Below are 19,568 nucleotides of genomic sequence, written 5' to 3' on the forward strand. Positions count from 1 at the left end.
AGGTTCTCATAGGAAGGCTTTGCAAGGGGTCTATTTTCTTTTCTGATTTAGACGCATTACTTGAGGATGTCTTATGGTTTAGCTCTAAGTTTGATTCTATTTCTTGGTGTCATGTTAAGCGAGACGGCAACACGGTTGCTCATAATTTAGCTCGCATTGTGCCTTTTGGTGTCGAACAAATATGGAAAAACCATAGTCCTTGTAAGGTTGACCCATATATTCTTATGGACAAATTAATAATATAAGGCACCATCCGCTTTTCCTAAAAAAAAAAGTTAAATGGGCCCATTACTTGATTGGGCTGTTATGTGGCTAATTCAGGGCCGGCCCATCCCTCTGACCCAGTCCGTTGAATAAGTAGACCTCTTACTCGTTCTAGTTGTTGATCATATATTAGTACTACTTGTTTATAATCTTTACATAGTTAATCATAAAATATTGTATTTCTACATGTTCACCTTTTTCCTACCAGCACATAAATTAAAAAGCCTTTAGAACTAAGATAAGTGCGATATTGATTATGATGATTGAAAATTTCTTAAGTTATATGCCCTAATGGGTTGTTATCAATAATGTAAGTAATGTAAATTCAATACAATTGGTGTACAAGTATATTTTGAGGGGATGATAATAATTAAGCAAAGTTAAATAAGTGTATTCATGTTAAGTTATTGTGATTATGATTATGATTGACCGATGGTTGTTTAAATAGATTTTTCTATTAGTTAGTTGAGATTTTGTTTTGTTCCATATTTTCGAGCTTATAAAAAAAATAAACATGGATCTATTTGGCAATTAATAGTTATGAATTAGCATAGTTCATTGCTTGTGTATATGGTAGATAGTTGTTGGTTAAAGTTTTCTTCATTTGTAATACGGCTAAGGACATTGGCATTATGGCATAATAATATAATATGTATTGTAGGCACTGTAGCTATGTAACTAAAAAGAATGATTATTGTTAAGTTTCAAACAAAATTAATGTTTCACTATCACATTTGCAAATATTTTCCTTTTTAGCCTTTTCAAATCAAATATTTCGCTAACTCCTCTTCTTACCAAAATAGTAGAAATATTAAATTGTACTTCGTACCGATGAGACTAGACCAATATTTTTCTTTAGAGGCCCATACCTTTTTGTGAAATTGATTCAATTTAGGGCTTGTTCTCATTGACTGAACTGAACTGAATTGAAATTAATATTTTATAAGAGAAGGAAATTAGGAGTTGAACTGAACTGAATTTAATTGAACTAAACTGAACTGAACTGAATTTCAACGTATGAGAACAGACCCTTAGTCATGAAAAATGTAACATTTTAAGTGAGACAAACTTTAAGAAAAAAAATATATACAAAAATAAAATAAAATGCGCATCGAATTTATATTTGCATTTAGATGTCGGGTTAAGTTCTCCAAACTCCTATCCCCAATATCTAATGTAATACGGAGTAATGAATTAAACATAATTTTTATAAATTTAAATACTACTAGATTTTCCCTACAAATTGTTCGTGTATTCTTTTTCGTTATTTTCTTTTATTTTTTACGCTTGAATATTTTCTTCTAGTATCTTAATCATTGCACATACTTATGTACATAAAATCCTTAATATGAAGTAAAGTTATTTTTCTGATGTGTTCAAAAAGTAAAGTTAATTTTTCTATGTGATTAAAAAAATAAAATCGAGTTAGATCACTTTTGAATTTGGCCGGAACTATTGTCCATATAACAAATTAGTAGCAAAATGTCGAAATTAGTACACGGAGTACATGTGATTTGAGAGAGACTAGTGACTAAAAAAACCAACCCATTTTCTTTTCAGTTTGATTACTATATTATCGCCACCCGAAATAAATTCTGGAAAATCTCTCTCCACTTTTGTCTGATTCCTTTCCTTATATTCAGATTTTCTTCCATGTCCAAAAAATAAAAAATCCCCTTTTTTAGATTTCCAAACAATTTCTTCACCAATCTTAGCACAGACAATACCAGCAACAACACACAGAAAATCAGTAGGTGCTAGAAAGTGACCATCAATCAAACTCCCCCCAAATTCTCTCTCCTCCATTCTTAAATCTCAAGTTTTCTTCCAACCATTTTTAATTTTCTTCTTGATTGCTTAATCTTACCCACCCACCTCTTTCCTACCTTCTCTTTAACTCCATCATCCGCCATTGTTATATCCTTCAAGCTCTCTAAACCCCATTAAAAATGAAGCAGCTCTCTCTGCTTCAACAACAACAAGCTACTCGCCGGAGTAACAGTTTCAGGTCAGTTGACGGTGGTGGAGTTGACGGAGCTATGAAATCTCCGGCGACATTATTCTGGGTTTTACTTCATGGGTTATGCTGCTTAATTAGTCTTGTTTTAGGTTTTCGATTTTCTCGTTTAGTTTTCTTCCTTCTATTTTTATCAACTTCAACTTCTCCAAACTCTTCATCTTCTACTATTACAGTACCATTTTTCAGAACCCTAGAAACTCGATCTCCGGCGATTCTTCAACCGCCGATTCCGGCGAATCGGACGGTGGCGAGTCGGGTGGTTGTCGGGCGACATGGGATCTTGATCCGACCATGGCCCCACCCGAATCCGGAGGAAGTGATGCGTGCTCACCGGATTCTGGAAAGAGTTCAGAAAGAACAGAGGATGCAATATGGTGTGAAGGAACCCAGGACTGTTACTGTGGTCACTCCTACTTATGTTCGAACTTTCCAGGCTCTTCATTTGACTGGTGTTATGCATTCTCTTATGAATGCTCCTTACGACGTCGTTTGGATCGTCGTCGAGGCCGGTGGACCTACTAACGAGACTGCTACATTGATTGCCAAGTCCAGGTTGAAGACTATCCACATTGGATTTAACCGGCAGATGCCGGTGTCTTGGGCCGATCGTTACCGGGTGGAGGATCTTATGAGGGTTCAGGCATTGAGGTGAGTTGTTTGGTTTTAAGTGGTTTATTGATTGATGTTGTGATTGGTGTTGGTAATGTTGAAACTTTAGTAGCATATGGTTTGAATTTTGTTGCTTTAATATATTTGTTGATTGTTTGTATGATTCTTATTTGGAATTGGATTGATTATGGATTTAGTTTGAATTGTAATTTCTATAAATGTGGCATTTTGATTTTAAGGTATCTAATAGCATTGTTTATGTTATAATGTTGGAAATTGTAATTGAATTTTGATGATGGTTAATTTTGTGGTGGAGGCAGATTGGTGAGAGACCGGAAATTGGATGGTCTAGTGGTTTTTGCTGATGATAGTAATATGCATAGTATGGAGTTCTTTGATGAGGTGCAGAAAGTGAACAATATTGGGGCTCTTTCTGTTGGGATTCTTGTGCATTCAGGTGATCCTAACGAGCCTTTGCAAATGGAGAAGATGGAGAATGACGAGAGTTCGTTGCCTATCCAGGGTCCAGCATGTAATTCATCGGACAGTTTAGTAGGTTGGCACACTTTTGATACAAGTCCTTATGTAGAAAAGAGCTCGGTTCACATTGGAGACATTGGGACTGTTTTACCAAGGAAGGTTGAGTGGGCTGGGTTTGTGTTGAATTCAAGGTTGCTTTGGAAGGATAATGTTGATGATAAGCCAGAATGGATGAAGGATTTGGATGTTTTGGCTGATGATAGCGTAGAAAGCCCCCTTTCACTACTGAAAGATCCCTCCGTAGTAGAACCTCTTGGAAGCTGTGGCCGCAAGGTTTTGCTTTGGTGGCTTCGCGTAGAAGCTCGAGCTGACAGCAAATTTCCTCCTGGGTCAGTTGCTCACCTTTGCTTTTTTACCGCATTCATGTTATTCTATCAGATTTATGATTCATATATTAAGACTTCATTTGACGTCCCTCCCTGCCTCAATTTACCTATAGTCCGTGTTTTGCTTTAGTTGAATCTAGAATATCTGTTTACCTGAAAAGGAAGGTAGAGATTAGAAATATACTCCAAATATGATCAGCATTCAATTATTGTCCTCTTCAATTACTTCAGTTAAGATCATCTTGCAATTATTGACCTTTCCGTTACTCTAGTTAGATGATTAGCTTGCAATTATTAATTGGCTTGGCTTTTATCAATATTTATGCATCTTATATTGTAGGGTGATAAAAAGCAATTATGAGTTAGCTTGCTATTTGTGAGTACTTCTTTGTAGGGTTGCATTCCCTTCTAACTCACATGTAATTCTTGGAGATCTAGAATTCTAGATAGAGCAAGAAAATTTACTTGAAAAAGTTAAATATTGGTGGCTTGGGATTTGGTTTAATAAATATTTCAATGATGCTCAATGTTGGACTTATTACCCAACCTCGTAATAATTGATTGAAAGAATACCCTGACTTCTGAGGCTTTCATCTTATCTACACTTGAGGTGTCATGAATGATGGGAGGGGGAGGAGGGTAAAATGTTGACTAGACATGGTTCTATTGGTCGTGGGAAGTCATTTGGTAATATTGTTGGTCTTGGTCATAAAAAGTCAAAAATGGAATAACATTATAGGTTATCTGGATAGCACTACAATGAGGTAGGGTAGGATGAAGTTGTTGAGCTCGGAAGTTGTTGGCAAATGCTTTGGATGGTGAGGATTTAGTACGTATACTTTTTGCTTGATTTTCTCCATTTCTGAATTATCAAATAGCCTACATGTGTATCATTGAATGTTGATTACCTACTTCAAGCCAATTTGATTAGATTTGTCCGGCCAACTTTAGACGAGATATGAACAATGAAAATCATCATCTTTGAATGATATCAAAGATTTCTCGCGTGCCCTTGAGCCTCAAATTTATAAATCTAGTGACATTTCAGATGTGCAACTAAATAAGGGCAGCTACGCATTCGATGTGATATTTGTGCTTTTGGGGGTGATTTATCTTTGGTAATTTTTAGAATGATTGGAGATGAGTCAGGTGACTCCTTTCTTAACAATGAATTTTATTTTGAAAAAAATACATCCCTGTCCCAAACCAACATGTATGTATTGTTCTTGTATTATGAACATGTACTGTTTTTTATTTAGTGGTTGAGCAGCAAAAATTAACATACAACTCAAACAATACGTACATAGCTATAAGTTCATAATCTTTAAGCTATATGTTTATAATATATGAACTAAATGTTTATTTTGGGACCAGCTTCATGATATAATAATTGGTTTAATACAATGCCAATATATGTCCCATGATAATTCTTGCTCCCAAGCCACTTCTTGCAAATATATTAATAGTGAGCATTTGTCCTAGGCTGCAGCCCGTGCTACTAACACCTGCTTATTTTTTTGTCCAATGATTAAATATGTATTAAATGGATCACCCAAGCTAAACAATAACCACACATTAAAAAAAAAAAGGGTTTATGTGCCGAGGCACGATGGTTACTTAGCTAGTCTACCATCTTATTCAACAACTTCAAATTATTAGATTAATGTGTGGTATCTTTCAAAAAAAGAAAAAAAAAAGCATCATTGAATTAATAATACCAAAATACTCATTTTCTATTTTTGCTAAATTGGTTTCAAATTATTTATATTACATGTACACTATAAACTCGTAGATTGATTTTTATTGACTATGCACATTTATGCTCCTCGCCATTGCTGGAGAATATGACAAAGGGCTTAGTTTGGAACTGACATATTCATACATATTAGTTTGGACTATAAATAGCCTGTTTTCACAAGGATTCTAAATAACCTTGCATTTTCCTGAATAGGTTGAACAAGGTTTTGAAATAATATGCTTATATAAGCATATGACTTTCAGCTAGTCGTTTGGAAATAATTTTGTTACTAATAGACTGGTTAGAGGTAATACATGTTTACCACCCTATCTTCCTAGTAGTGAAACATAATAAGTTCGTGTTGCTGTATCTATGTGGATTTGTGTTTTATAATTTGGGATTTGGCTGCTCATATTCACTACTTGTAGTTTTTCTGCTTGATTATGATTTGTTGCCTTGAGTGCAAAGAGTAGCTTGAGGTCATTAATTATTTTTCCTTTGGGGGAGCCATCTTGCAGTTTGGCATTTTTCAGATTTTAACTTTGATGTTTGTTCTGTTTGCATGAGTCACACCTATCATTTTTAGTGTCATTGTTTGATAAGCTACCTTGTGTAATGGCTGCAACCGTATACTCTTACTTGAGCTGGATAAAGATAGCCTAGTTGATAGTAAGACCCTTAAAATCTGGTCGTCACGACATCACAGGAGAGCTGATAGATACTAGGTGGCTATGTGCTAGGGTGCCTTGAGCCTAGGAGGAGTGGTTATTTATTATTATTTTTTTTCTTTCTCTAGTATACCTTTTCCTTGTGATTATCAACTTTTCTGGTCTCCCAAACAATCAAAAGCTGTAAGTTCTCCTTGTCAGGAGGGAATCCCAGTGTCAAAAAAAAGAGTATCATATTTTGGATTTGCATGAGGATGAGGCATTGGATTGTAAGGGGTGGAGGAGGAGGATCTTTGTCGATGATTACACGGAATAATCAAATTTGGTTCATGTAGCCGAACCCACTTATGGGATTATGGCTTTGATTTGATTGATTGATATGAGTTTTTAGAATCCTATCTATACTTTTAGGCTCTAGCTGTAGGATAGCTAAGCAGCAGCACATTCTCGTTTAGCAACCCATGTTTTTTTCTCTTATTTTATTATTATAAGAAGGGGGGGGGGGGGGGGAGGGGGTGAGTGCAGATCGGGGTGTGTGCCTCATTCATCTGATTTATCATTAATTTTCCTACTTTAATTGCATTTTAAAGATTGAGGACTTCAGAACAAAATAATTATAGTAATTAAAGGATGTTGCCTATCAAATCCTATTAAGTTCACCTTGCTATCTATCTCGTAATGTCTACTCTTCCTTGGAGCTATATGTTCGTAGAGCTTTGTCATAGAATGCAAGCAATAAGGATAATTTTCTTTCAACTTTCGGTTATTGCTAAAAATGCTGCATATCCAAGATGGATGATTAGTGAACTGTTTGATGAAGTGTTTTCCAGAACATGATATGAAAGTGAGGCCAACTTTATGCCAAAATCATATTACCAACCAGCAGTTTTGCTGCCATTGTCATTTGAGGACAGTTCAGCTAATTCCGGTTGTATGTATTATTTTATGTTCACACTGTTTATTATGTCCCTTGGCATACCATATAACAATTCTTTGATTAGTTCGCCACTATATATTTGGGGGCTGTCTGTGTATTGAGAAGAACATGCTTTACTTTTCTGCCTACATCTTTATTCTAATCAGATATGGACATTTTATTCAGTAAATAATGTTTGTTTCTTTCGTACATGCAGATGGGTAATCGATACTCCTTTAGAGATAACCGTCCCTGCCAAACATACACCATGGCCAGAAATTCCTCCTGAACTCCCGTCCAATGAGAAGGTGATAGCTACTGAACAGCAGCACTTTGTCGAAGAGCGTGTCGTGAAACGGCCTCCAAAAACTCGAACCAGGAAAAGAAGTTCACGCAGTAAGAAAAAGCGTGAAGCTAGAGTTGCTGAGACGCGATTTTCTTCTAGAAATACAGGAGATAAGTAAGAATCTTCTTTTTCAGGGATATCTTCTTACTGATTGCACCCTTATTGTTTAGTCCCATATTCGAGGCCTCGTACATGAGAGAGATCCAGCGGAAAGCAGTCAAAACATATACAACCTAGTATATAAGCAGAAGTTCAAGATGAGGTTTTGTAAAATTGGGTTGGTTGATAGTGTGCATTTAGTTTTCATCCTCATTTGGTTAATTCTTTTTTCTTTTCTTTCTTTTTTTTCCCTCCACCTTTCTGCATTTTTTATTTTAAATTTTGGTTGATTATTCTTCGGGTTCTTAAGCAAGGCCTGTCAACCAGTTAATCTACCTTCTTGCCCTAGGATACCATTTGTATTCATACATCCTTCAAATCTATACATACCGCCCCTTGATATACCGATCTACAGATTGTGTGCTGTCCTTCGTTGGGCTTGCAAATTTCAATGAATGATTGATTATGCTGCTATGAATGAAAATTAGAAATGGATTGATTGTGCTCCTTTTTTTTTTTTTTTTTTTTTTTTTTTATTAGAATGATTGCCTTGTTATATAGATAGTACGGAGTACAATACAAGTATTAAACGGGAGACTACCAAATACCAATTGCACCAACAACAAAATACGATAAATAAAGTAGATTACCAAAAACTTGAATAAATAAGTACTTCGTATTTGGTCACTGAGTCCAAATACCAATCGTGAATATATAATATTTAATTATTTATTGGCATAAAAGTTAATTGAGAAATGAAGTCTTAAGACTCTTAACTGAGAAGAGTTACCTCTTGTTCTCCATTAGTATAATGTTTTGGAATAAAAGTGTCCCATTTTATTAGGAGCATTATTACAGAGTTATTTTTAAAACTGTTTTATTAATTTATAGTACTGAGTATGGGTAATTTTTTTGAGGTGAAGATTTATATAACCTTTTATTAATTATACTATGTACCTAATTTACTAAATTATCATGTAAAGCTTGACTTTCTTAGTATGCTTCTCAGATTATACATTACACGTTTAGGGGTTCAAATCTCCTATAGTAAGATTATTTGGCAAAACTCCCAACTTTCCAAGTGTCTAAATTATTAATTTCCAGAGAAAGCTAAATACATAAGGAGTAACATTTAAAACTCCCGTTAATTTTTTTTTTGTTACATTTGCTTAGAAAATTGACAATGACAAATATTAAGGTATAGGGTATCAATGAGTAACATGGCGAGTACTATAGGCTTAGTTTATTTACAATGAAATTTTCCTCCCGATAAGATATGGTAATATAATTTGAGCTACTAATGTGAGATATGTACATAAATAGATAAGATATGGTAATGTAATATGCGCTACTAATATATAAACATAAAATAATAAAATAAGGTAATGTAATATGAGCTACTAGTGTGACAAATGAACTGGTTACAGGTATATCAGCAGGGCTAACCGTTAGAATCTCCAAAGAGGTTGATTTCCTTCACTAGGTTGTAAATCTATGGGTAAAGGCATTTTGCAGAGGTTGCAGCGCATTTATTTAGCTAATTGCTCTAGAAATTCAAATCCAGTTGCAGCAGATGGGATCTCTATAGTGGGCAATTCAACTACTTTGTATAAAGCTCAAAAAAAAATAAAAAAAAATAAATAAATAAATTATTTGTTACAGATCTTAGAAAAAATTGTGGCAACAATTGTTATGAAGATAATTTAGTTAATAAAAAGAAAGTGGTTTATTGAAGTCAGTTTTTGGGAATGAACAACTTAACTGCAGTTGTTTGCTGGGAACCACAGACAACGTTAGCAGCAGCCGCCCAAACTACACGATTGGCATGGAATTTAACAGACTGCACATTATTTTAAAGATTTTAATAATAACTAACCAGTAACCAAATAATAACGGTTGCCACACTTTCTGTTTAATTTGCTACTTGGTTGGGTGTGCCTTTGCAGACCAAAATATAAGATGCACCGTCTTATATCACATGATCTTTTACCTTATGATACAGAGTACTCAGTATTGTTTAATTTGCTGTTAAGGTAAAAATGTTACAATTGATTTATTTGTTTGAGAAATAAAAATAATTCAAACAAAAGGAGTGGATGCAAATATGCAAAACAGAGTAGTTGTTAAATACCCCATTTATTACTTTTTAGCCCATATTACATTATTTAGAATTTTACTCGTAGATGCTTAATAGTTAATTGTGACCCTAACACGTATATGTTACATGTGCATGATAGAACTGGGTGTAAAATAGATATTCATATGAACCAAATTACGGAGTAGCTAAAACAAGATCTTATGGAAATGGATAAAGAAGGAGATCGACGAGCTTGTTTATAGATTCAGAATCTATTTAATCCAATTATAGAAAGGATTCCATGATTCCATGAACATGGGGATGTCAGTTTATATGAAGAGCTTGAGTTGTGACGGCATGGTAGTTCTGTGTTTTATTTGCTTTGGAAGCTCATTTCTGACACTATTACATACTTCTTGGACCTCATCTTTGCTCTTCGATCTCTTTCACAGTATATAGAAGAAGATAATTGATACCCATACGTTAAGTAAAATCTTTTATTTATTTAATTAATGGAAAAAAAATAAAAATAAATCTGCCGCCCATTAATAAAGACGGGTGAACAGAAAATTTCATGAAAGATTCCAACAAATAGATAAGAGTAACACCAAAAGGAAGGGGAAAATTAGTCAGAATGTATTAGAAAATAAGGTGTATTATTATTTATTCAATCAATTGATTAATTATGCATTTTTTGTTTGAAAATAATACTTTTTAATAGCAATGATAGTTATTATTGTAGCGTTGTGACGCAGTCTACAAAGTATACAAAAGAAGTGATGCTCATAAAATGCGATAAAAGCAATAAATTGGTTAGCGGTGATTTTTTTTTTTTTCTTATTAGTAGCCTACATGTAGTCATAACAATGTATTTTTAGATGAGTATGACGATCTAATAACTACATTTTGCTAAATACATAAACATAACTCGTAAATAGATGATCTTTTCCCAATAAAATCAAATTAAAAAGATTGAAAATACGAGCTTGTCTATAATGTATGTTATCTAGTCTAGTCATAAAATTAAGACATCCTTGCACGATTCAAATTAAAGACTTTGGATCCTTGGAAAGCTTCAACCAAAGTCATCTAATGATACATAATTAAGATTTAAGTAAATTGGATTGACTGAATCTGCAATATGAAAGGTATGTAGTGATTTGGTTACAAGTGGGGAAGGTGGTGTAGTAAGCATTGTGGATAGGATTCCCCCCAAACAGGTTCGGTTGCAGAGCTTCATTGCAGTGTAAAAATCTTTTTGTTGTAATTTATTTGGCTGCCAAAAGACTACTCTAACCCCAACGTATGTAACCCTACTCTTTGGTTCAACGCTTGTTTATTCCACAAACAATGGGCGTGCTCTAATAACTTCCAACTAACACTGCAAGGTCTGTAACTCTGAAATCTCAAGGCAACCATGCTATATGTATGCACGTCATATAATACACTAGTAAACTACCAACTCATAACCTTAAAATCACAAGGTAAATTTTAACATGGTAAAATTATCTTCTTTGACAAATAATTATTGTGCGTATACTCACTATTGTTTGGTAACTAAATGCGTCCTGCTTGTCAATCATCAACTTTTTGTCAAACAAAACTACTCCTTAACTTGTTTCAAATTTCAAAATACTTGAATTATAGTATCTTAGAAATTTTCAAGGAAAAATATGATAATCTTCCAAAAAATTTCTAACCGTAGAACAAAAGCGGTTAGTTAATGTGTGAATCATATTCCAAAAAGGCATCCAAATTCACTTTCAAAATTGCATCACTATTGCGGACTTGCGGAGTACCGCTCTCCCCCTTCCCACGTTACCAGCCTTTATACAAGTCCCTAGGGATATGCATATTTTATCTTCTCCCCCTTTTCTTTTTAGGCAGTCTCATTTGAAAATATTACTTGCTTGTAGATGTTTCCTTTGAAAATGGAAGAATTACATACTGCCATATGATATGCCCATATCTAAAACTTAGTCGAATAAGTTGACACTTCGTATTATATTTTGAGGATATATTACAGGGAATTTAAGGATTTTAAGGAACAACGTAACAGAAGCTACTCTTAAACCATGACCTTTCCAAGTCAAATAAAAGTTATGCGGAGGCCAAATTGAAGGCTATGCTTTACAAAACAAGGTCCATTTTCAAAAATTTTGGGACCTAGTGTTGAAAACTCGAGTGATGATAGACGATACATTTTGAGATCATATAACGTTGTTTGGAACCACCAAATGTGACTATTTAATTGGTCATCACATAAAGATTCGTAATGACATTGAGTAATGAAAGGAGACACGTATCGTACGTAGTCAACTAAATTGATGGTTTAAAGGTAAAGTAGATTAACAAGAAAAATCTTTATTGACGGAAAACCTCTATTAAACTTAGAGTCTTTTCTCAACAATTTCCATTATTTCTGACTATATTTCATTATTTTCCCAATTTTTCCTCCATATTACGGACTATCAAACATTTTTTATAAAGAAATTATGATTAATTTGAGTAAAAAAAAAAAAAAAAAAAACCTTGAATTCTAGTAAGTTCATATACTTTCCTTTTTCTCTCAAGAATAAAATCATACACTTTTTGTATCTAAGTGCCTTTCATAATATACAACTCTTTTTTTTAAACAAAATTCATAATATAATAATCCAATCTAATTCACATTAGATTAAATGGAGTCAATTTTTGCAAATCTACACACATCATCAATACATTAAATCATTAATTATCCAGTTATATCTTCTTCATACTCTCTAAAAATAATAAAAAATTGTTGTAGCAACACCTATTCATACCAGGACTCATACATTCACGCCTATAAAAACCTCTCTTCCAACACCTTCTCTTCATAACACAACAAACCCTATTCTCCAAACATCCTTATTCCTTTTCCTTTCCCAACAATCATCCGACAACCATGAAACTCCGGCAAACATCCGCCGTGTTAACCACCGTCCTTTTTTCTCTCCTCCTCTCACCACTAGCGTCAGCCGCGTCGGAGCGGACTGACGAAGAAATCATGGGCCTGTACAAAAACTGGCAGGCCCATCACGGTAAGGCCCGAAACGGCCTGCCAACCCCAGATGATCAAAAGCGGTTTGAGATTTTCAAAGATAACTTGAAATTCATTGATGAGCATAACTCTGTGGACCGGACTTATAAACTTGGGCTTAACAAGTTTGCTGATCTGACTAATGAAGAGTACCGGTCCAGGTTCTTGGGTACCAGGCCCAAGCCCATTAGTATTAACCGGAAGGTTAGTCTTCGTTACTGGCCTCTTCCCGGTGACCAGTTGCCTAAGGCCGTTGATTGGAGGAAAACTGGTGCTGTTAACCATGTCAAAGATCAAGGCCAATGTGGTATGAATTCTTTACATTATTTCTATTTTTTTAATTAAAGATTCTTTATTTGTATTTTTTACTTTTTTAAAAATTTCGGTTTCCTTCTTATAGAGGTTTTTGATGACTTATTTTATTTTTTGTTTTCTTTCAATTAAGGTTATACAATTAGATTTTCTTAAAAATAAGTTAAGTGATTAATTAGATTCCCTAAAAATAAGGATAAGCAATCAAATTGTATTATATTGGAGCATTTTTTGATGTAGTTGTTAATTGTGGATAAGTGATTCCTTTCTTGAAGGGAGGAATCATTGAAATTAGGACACTTTGAATGGTAGTTTGTTTGTTGGAATTACTTCGTAAATAATCTCATTGAGAACTACTACAACTAATTTTGTTTGAATGGTAGATTTACCAAATATTCTTTTTAATTGTATTGTACTACTCCTTGTTGGGCCATGACCCACCAGTTTATACTTCTGGGCCATGGCCCACCGTTTTAGAATTTTGGGCCGGCCCTATAAATATGTCCATCAGTATCAAACTTAACACCTTTTGCTTGTATTGTTCTGCTTTATCAGGTAGTTGCTGGGCATTCTCAACGGTAGCAACTGTAGAAGCTATCAACCAAATTGTGACAGGAAATCTGACCTCCTTGTCTGAGCAAGAGCTTGTCGATTGTGATCGAGTTGTTGATCAGGGCTGCAATGGCGGTCTCATGGACAACGCCTTTCAATTTATCCTTGAAAATGGCGGTCTAGACACTGAGGAAAGTTATCCTTACAAAGGTGTTGATGGCCAGTGTGATCTTAACAGGAAGAACAACAAAGTTGTGAGCATTGACGGATATGAAGATGTCCAGCCTTACAGCGAGAAAGCTTTGAAGAAAGCTGTTGCTCACCAGCCTGTTAGCGTTGCTATTGAGGCTGGTGGCAGAGCTCTCCAGCTCTACCAATCTGTAAGCATTTTCCAATGTTTTTGGTCGAATTTGTCAGCTCATTTATTATACTTTTTATATGTCATAGTAAAAACTGTTATAAATTCATACTGTTTTTATGATTGAAAATCAATTTTAGTTTGGAAAAATTACTCAATTAATAACCGAATACTAGGATAAACACCGGTGAATCAGTAAATTCAATTAACTCATCACTTTTTGTTTGCTATTCTTGTGTTGCAGGGTATATTTAATGGTCACTGTGGGACAAAACTCGACCACGCTGTAGTGGTTGTTGGATATGGAACAGAGAATGGGAAAGACTACTGGATAGTTAGGAATTCATGGGGCAGTGGATGGGGTGAGGAAGGATACTTTAGGATGCGCCGCAACACCCATACTTTCACAGGCAAATGTGGGATAGCAATGCAGCCATCTTACCCTGTAAAGCTAACCAAAGAACCCATTAAGCCTTTCTCCGTTGTCGAAAGTGATGATGGTAAAGTAAGCAGCTTCTGAAGAAAGAAGCTAGGAATCATTAAGGAAGTGGCTCAAACTATGAAGGGGATTAATATTTTTTTTAGCTCTTCTATGAAGTCACTTTAATTCGAAATCACGCATTATTTCCTGTTTTAGAGAATTAATAGGAGCCTACATGGCTGCCTCTATTTGTGTATATAAGCTAAAAGTTAGATTGCATCTCCTGGGGATAAAATACAGAGGATGTTGCAAGTTTTTTAGAAGTTTAGCTTTCAGTTTCTTTTAATTAATGAAAGGTCACTTCTTTTCTATTTCATATATGAATAATGAACATGCTTTTATGTCTTGAAATTCTTCTGTCTACTTCTATATATGAATCTAAAGATGAAAGATCAAGTTGTAAAACAAACAGAAGTAGAAGTTCTCTTCAGTGCAGGAGAAGTTTCTTTGGCAGGAAAGACCTCTTCTGTCTCAGCTCAAGTTTAACAATACCAAAAGATGATGTCGTAACCTTGAGTTAACATTCTAATTTTAAAGGAGTATGCAGGAAAGACCTCTTCTGTCCCATCTCAAGGTTAACATTACGAGTTAAGATTCTAATTTTACATGAGTAATGTTTTCTCGCTGCAATTCTCACTCTTTTATGTCCTTAATGTTTGTACCTCGGCTTAATGCTCATCTTGAGCTGGAACGGAAGGAGGGAGATGGATTCATTTTAGTAAGGTTTTGTCTAATATTTTTTGTTCACTTTCAACCGTCAATATTGACATTATATGAGTTCAGTTCATTTCAATTCAGTTCATTTCAATTCAGTTCAGCTAAGTTCAGTCATTGAGAACAGACCATAAGGCGCTCTATCAGAGTATCAGACCATACCAATTGGATGTTGGTGTGGTGGTGAATTGGTGATTGGGATTATACTTAATAGGGAGGATCCCCCGACAACATCAATGGGGATGAGACTGGAACCTAACCATTTAAAATTGATTCCCGAATCCGAATTAGCCCAAAAGGTGAAACGGAGGCACCAAAAAAAATAAAAAAGTCACTAAGCCATGCTATAATCAAAATTACAAAATTTTGATTATACTTAATAGGGAGGATCCCCCGACAACATCAATGGGGATGAGACTGGAACCTAACCATTTAAAATTGATTCCCGAATCCAAATTAGCCCAAAAGGTGAAATGGAGGGATACCAAAAAAATAAAAAAGTCACTAAGCCATGCTATAATCAAAATTACAAAATTGGAGATGCGGGGTATCGATCCCCGTACCTCTCGCATGCTAAGCGAGCGCTCTACCATCTGAGCTACATCCCCAAGTTGCTGCTTTACATATGCATTATATGATATTAAATTTATAAAATACGCACACTTTGAAATAGATATGGGCTCAACCTCTCAAAAAAAAAAAAAAAAAAGGTATGGTCCCATAAACTGATTAACCACGTTCATGACATATCTTTTGTTAAGGTCCAAAAGGTAAACATGGAGCTATTGATTAAACATGTTTTTTTTGTTTGTGATAATTATTATCAACTTACTTTGCGATGATGATAAAATTGTCTAAAAGTTACTAGTATGGACATAGGCACATAGCATAAAAGCTTGTATGTTTTTAATCATGTTATAGTAGAGCCGTAAATGTATGTTTTCAATTACAATTTTTCTGAATAAATTTGAGTTATGTTCTTGTTTACAAGATATTTTCTAAGTACATTGACCAAATCACTCAAATTTACATAATATTATGTAAAAAAAAAAAGTCTTCTATAATACTTTCTTTCATTTGCCCAAATATCAGACCTATACCATTACGTTGTGTATAGTAAAATCTGAAAATTTAGCCTTCTTTTACTTGCACAAATTTTAAGATTTTTATCTCCAATCAATTATACTGAAGTTTGTTGATGTCATCACCCAATTACATCTAAAATTCTAATTATTGTAATTTTCGAGAGTTACTTTCTTTTCTTTGTCTACAGATATCATAACATATTGGATGAAATTAAACTTCATGTTAGTGTAGCATTATTGAATCATAAACGTGACAAATAATGCTGATTAATTATATAGAACCATATGGCTGTCTTAATCAATTGCACCTTCCTTTGATTGGGACAAATTATTTCCAGCTTGTAAACCAGCCCTACCGCAGTTGAGAAAGAAAGGAAGAACAAATTTTAAATTGTTATTAGAAACACAACTGATCAACTCCTAGTTTCTTATCCTAATTAATTATGAACTACCAACCCATTGAGCAGATTACTTAATATGGAAAATAAAATAAAGTCAAATCTCCAAAACAAATGATGTTTAAGCCAAGGACCTCATCCAAAGTGTCCACGGCAACATCTCTATGTGTGGAGGGTCTTCCAATGTTTTTCAATTCCCCCTAATTATTTAAAAAATTACGGAGTATATTTATCTTTAAGCACTTAAATTGCCCGTTTTTATACCAAAATTATCATCCCGAGATTTGACATAAATGCCCAATCCCTTGTAGTAGAGTATTATGTCTCCAAAAAGTCCAAATAAAATGGAAGCTAATCTATAAACACACACATCATAAAGACTTTTTGTCTTAGGCAATATCAAAGGAGCCTAATTGCTTTATTTCCATGTATCTCATCTTCAGGTTCCATTTAAATCTGTTGATCTTATCATCAAATGATACATTAGCTTTTAGATCACATCTTTATTCTAATATTCCTATTAAAGCCCTTTAAATCTCTCCTTCAAAAAAAAACATTTAAGTTCTTTGTATAGAAAGAATCTGGAAAAAAAAGTGGTCAGCAAAAGTAACTTCAAAAATAATTTAAGAGCTAAAAACTCCTTTATGTTGAAAGAATAAAGGGCTCCTTTTAAAGTTTGTAGTGCTTTGTTTCTTTGGAGAAAAATAAAGAAAATGGTAGCCGTTTACAACAAAGAGCTATTGAGTTGGTATTTGATAACTCTAAAGCTCAGAGAAAAACTCCAGAATGCTGAAACATCAGACCAACCTGAGCAGCAGCAGCAGGCAAGGTTGCAACTCCCGTGCGAGCCGCTTCAAGTGATGGTCAATGGGGAGTGCAGAAGGCCAGAGGAGATACAAATCTTGCAATCACCAGCAAATCCACAAGAGTCTGAATGGATAATCTCGATCAAGGAGAAACTCGAGCGAGCTAGCAATGATGATGTTGCTGGTTCATGGACTAAAATATCCATATACAGAATCCCACATTTCCTGAGGGATCAAGGCTTAGGGGAAGAAAAAGAAAAAGCCTATGTTCCTCAAGTAGTTTCCATAGGGCCTTACCATCGAGGGAGTCATCGTCTCCAATCGATGGAACGCCACAAATGTAGGGCCTTACACTATATGTTAAAGCGAAAGAGGCAAAGCATCAAGCTCTACCTTGAGGCAATGCAGGATTTAGAAGACAGGGCTCGAGCTTGTTATGAAGGACCGTTGAGTCTAACAAGCAATGAATTTGTCGAAATGTTGGTGCTTGATGGTTGCTTCATTCTCGAGTTCTTTAGGGGGTATACCGAGGGGTTTGAGAGCCTCGGTTATGAGAGAAATGATCCTATTTTTGCAATGAGGGGGATGATGTATTCCATTAGACGAGATATGATGATGATTGAAAATCAAATTCCTCTGTTTGTCCTGGATAAGCTCATTTTACTCCAACTGGGTGATCAGAATCAGAAGAGTGTTGTTGCAGATTTAGCGATCATCTTCTTTGATCCATTGTCACCTATTGATGAGCCATTAACTGCCAGGCAGATGACCAAGTTGAAATCATCTCTACACTCGAACACAATGGCTTTTCATCCTTTGTCAGACCAGGCTGGCCTGCATTGCCTTGATGTGTTTCGGAGGAGTCTGCTCAGGAAAGGTCCCGAGGCAGTTCCTAGGCATTGGTTCAGGAAATGGTCCCGAAGAAACCTAGTGGCTGATCACCGGAGGACTCAGCTCATCCATTGCGTCACAGACCTTAAGGAGTCTGGTATCAAGTTCAAGAAACGAAAGACTGATCGTTTTTGGGACATCAAGTTCAAAAACGGAGTCTTTCATATTCCTCGGCTGCTAGTTCATGATGGGACAAAGTCATTGTTCCTCAACCTTGTGGCCTTCGAGCAAAGCCACCTAGACTGCACGAATGACATAACAGCTTATGTTGTGTTCATGGATAACTTAATTGACTCAGCACAAGATGTGAATTACCTTCATTACTGTGGGATACTTGAGCATTGGCTAGGGAATGATGCTGAGGTTGCAGACATGTTTAACCACCTTTGCCGAGAGGTGGTGTTTGACATAAATGATAGTTATCTCGCTAAGGTGTCTGAAGAGGTAAATAGGTATTATGATCATAGGTGGAATGCCTGGCGTGCGAGTTTGAAGCACAAATATTTCTACAATCCCTGGGCTGTTATCTCTTTCCTGGCTGCTGTTTTCTTACTGCTGCTGACTGGAGCGCAGACCTTCTACTCTGTCTTTGCTTATTACGAGCCCCCAATTGAACACAAAGAAGGCTCCTTTCTCCCTATTTTCTGAATTTCTGGTAGCAGTGACTAAACTTTTCCTGGAGTTGTACAACTACGGGTGATTTTGGTAGGATTTTTCATGGATTGTTTGTATACGAAGTAATTGTTAATTTTTTTCAATTAACTGAAAACGATAAAGTCGATAATAAAGTTTTTTTTTTTTCAATACTCCAAGGATTAGATATGTACTTAGTATATATGATGACAATTTTTACAAATGCATCATACAATCAATATTTTCAAGGAAAGGTTAAGTTATCCAACCATAAATATGTCACAGATTTATCACCACTCAGAAACTCCGAGTAGTCAATCAATATTTTCAAGGAAAGGTTAAGACAATCCGGATTTCACTACCGTGTTTTAAAATAGCTACTTGATGATTTGCAAGCCAGTATTTTAAGTCGAAAATGTTCCAGCTACTGCAGTAAATACTTCGTACTTGGCTAATATTTAACTTTCTTGGATGCATTTTATGAGACACCTCACCTCCTAAACTCTCAGCAACCTACCCATTGCCAGTTACCGTTTTGCATAATGAACGAATGAGGCTATAGGTTGAACCTAAGAAAATGCAGTCACGTGTCCACTCTCCGCTGCATGAGTCCAAAGCAGCAGAGTACAGAGTGCAAGCTCAACATCTCATTGAGGATAAGATATGGAAAAAAA

General features: G+C 35.2%; 3 protein-coding genes and 1 non-coding gene across 4 annotated transcripts; 3 read left to right on the top strand and 1 right to left on the bottom strand.

Moving 5' to 3' along the window:
- Positions 1–1,771: 1,771 nt before the first annotated feature.
- On the top strand, positions 1,772–8,021 carry LOC110682344 (probable beta-1,4-xylosyltransferase IRX14). Its single transcript, XM_021858673.1, has 3 exons — positions 1,772–2,932; positions 3,214–3,762; positions 7,299–8,021. Exons 1-3 carry the CDS (start codon positions 2,214–2,216, stop codon positions 7,543–7,545), a joined length of 1,515 nt encoding a protein of 504 aa, XP_021714365.1. The 5' UTR covers positions 1,772–2,213; the 3' UTR covers positions 7,546–8,021.
- A 4,245-nt stretch (positions 8,022–12,266) lies between these two features.
- LOC110682345 (cysteine proteinase COT44-like) lies at positions 12,267–14,685 on the top strand. Its single transcript, XM_021858674.1, has 3 exons — positions 12,267–12,971; positions 13,532–13,908; positions 14,131–14,685. Exons 1-3 carry the CDS (start codon positions 12,530–12,532, stop codon positions 14,404–14,406), a joined length of 1,095 nt encoding a protein of 364 aa, XP_021714366.1. The 5' UTR covers positions 12,267–12,529; the 3' UTR covers positions 14,407–14,685.
- A 931-nt stretch (positions 14,686–15,616) lies between these two features.
- TRNAA-AGC lies at positions 15,617–15,689 on the bottom strand. The gene has a single exon. It is a non-coding gene; the product is annotated as a tRNA-Ala (tRNA).
- Positions 15,690–16,927: 1,238 nt separating this feature from the next.
- On the top strand, positions 16,928–19,253 carry LOC110681718 (putative UPF0481 protein At3g02645). Its single transcript, XM_021857848.1, has one exon. It carries the CDS (start codon positions 17,278–17,280, stop codon positions 18,907–18,909), a length of 1,632 nt encoding a protein of 543 aa, XP_021713540.1. The 5' UTR covers positions 16,928–17,277; the 3' UTR covers positions 18,910–19,253.
- Positions 19,254–19,568: the final 315 nt, after the last annotated feature.

Source organism: Chenopodium quinoa, unplaced genomic scaffold, assembly GCF_001683475.1.
Source record: "Chenopodium quinoa cultivar QQ74 unplaced genomic scaffold, ASM168347v1, whole genome shotgun sequence".
Lineage (NCBI taxonomy): Eukaryota > Viridiplantae > Streptophyta > Magnoliopsida > Caryophyllales > Amaranthaceae > Chenopodium > Chenopodium quinoa.

Excerpts from the sequence above, each read along its gene's own strand:
- LOC110682344 (XM_021858673.1), top strand. The coding sequence starts at position 2,214 with ATGAAGCAGCTCTCTCTGCTTCAACAACAACAAGCTACTCGCCGGAGT. Across the intron at positions 2,933-3,213 it reads ATGAGGGTTCAGGCATTGAG|ATTGGTGAGAGACCGGAAAT; the intron begins GTGAGTTGTTTG and ends TGGTGGAGGCAG. Across the intron at positions 3,763-7,298 it reads GACAGCAAATTTCCTCCTGG|ATGGGTAATCGATACTCCTT; the intron begins GTCAGTTGCTCA and ends TCGTACATGCAG.
- LOC110682345 (XM_021858674.1), top strand. The coding sequence starts at position 12,530 with ATGAAACTCCGGCAAACATCCGCCGTGTTAACCACCGTCCTTTTTTCT. Across the intron at positions 12,972-13,531 it reads CAAAGATCAAGGCCAATGTG|GTAGTTGCTGGGCATTCTCA; the intron begins GTATGAATTCTT and ends CTGCTTTATCAG. Across the intron at positions 13,909-14,130 it reads CTCTCCAGCTCTACCAATCT|GGTATATTTAATGGTCACTG; the intron begins GTAAGCATTTTC and ends CTTGTGTTGCAG.
- LOC110681718 (XM_021857848.1), top strand. The coding sequence starts at position 17,278 with ATGGTAGCCGTTTACAACAAAGAGCTATTGAGTTGGTATTTGATAACT.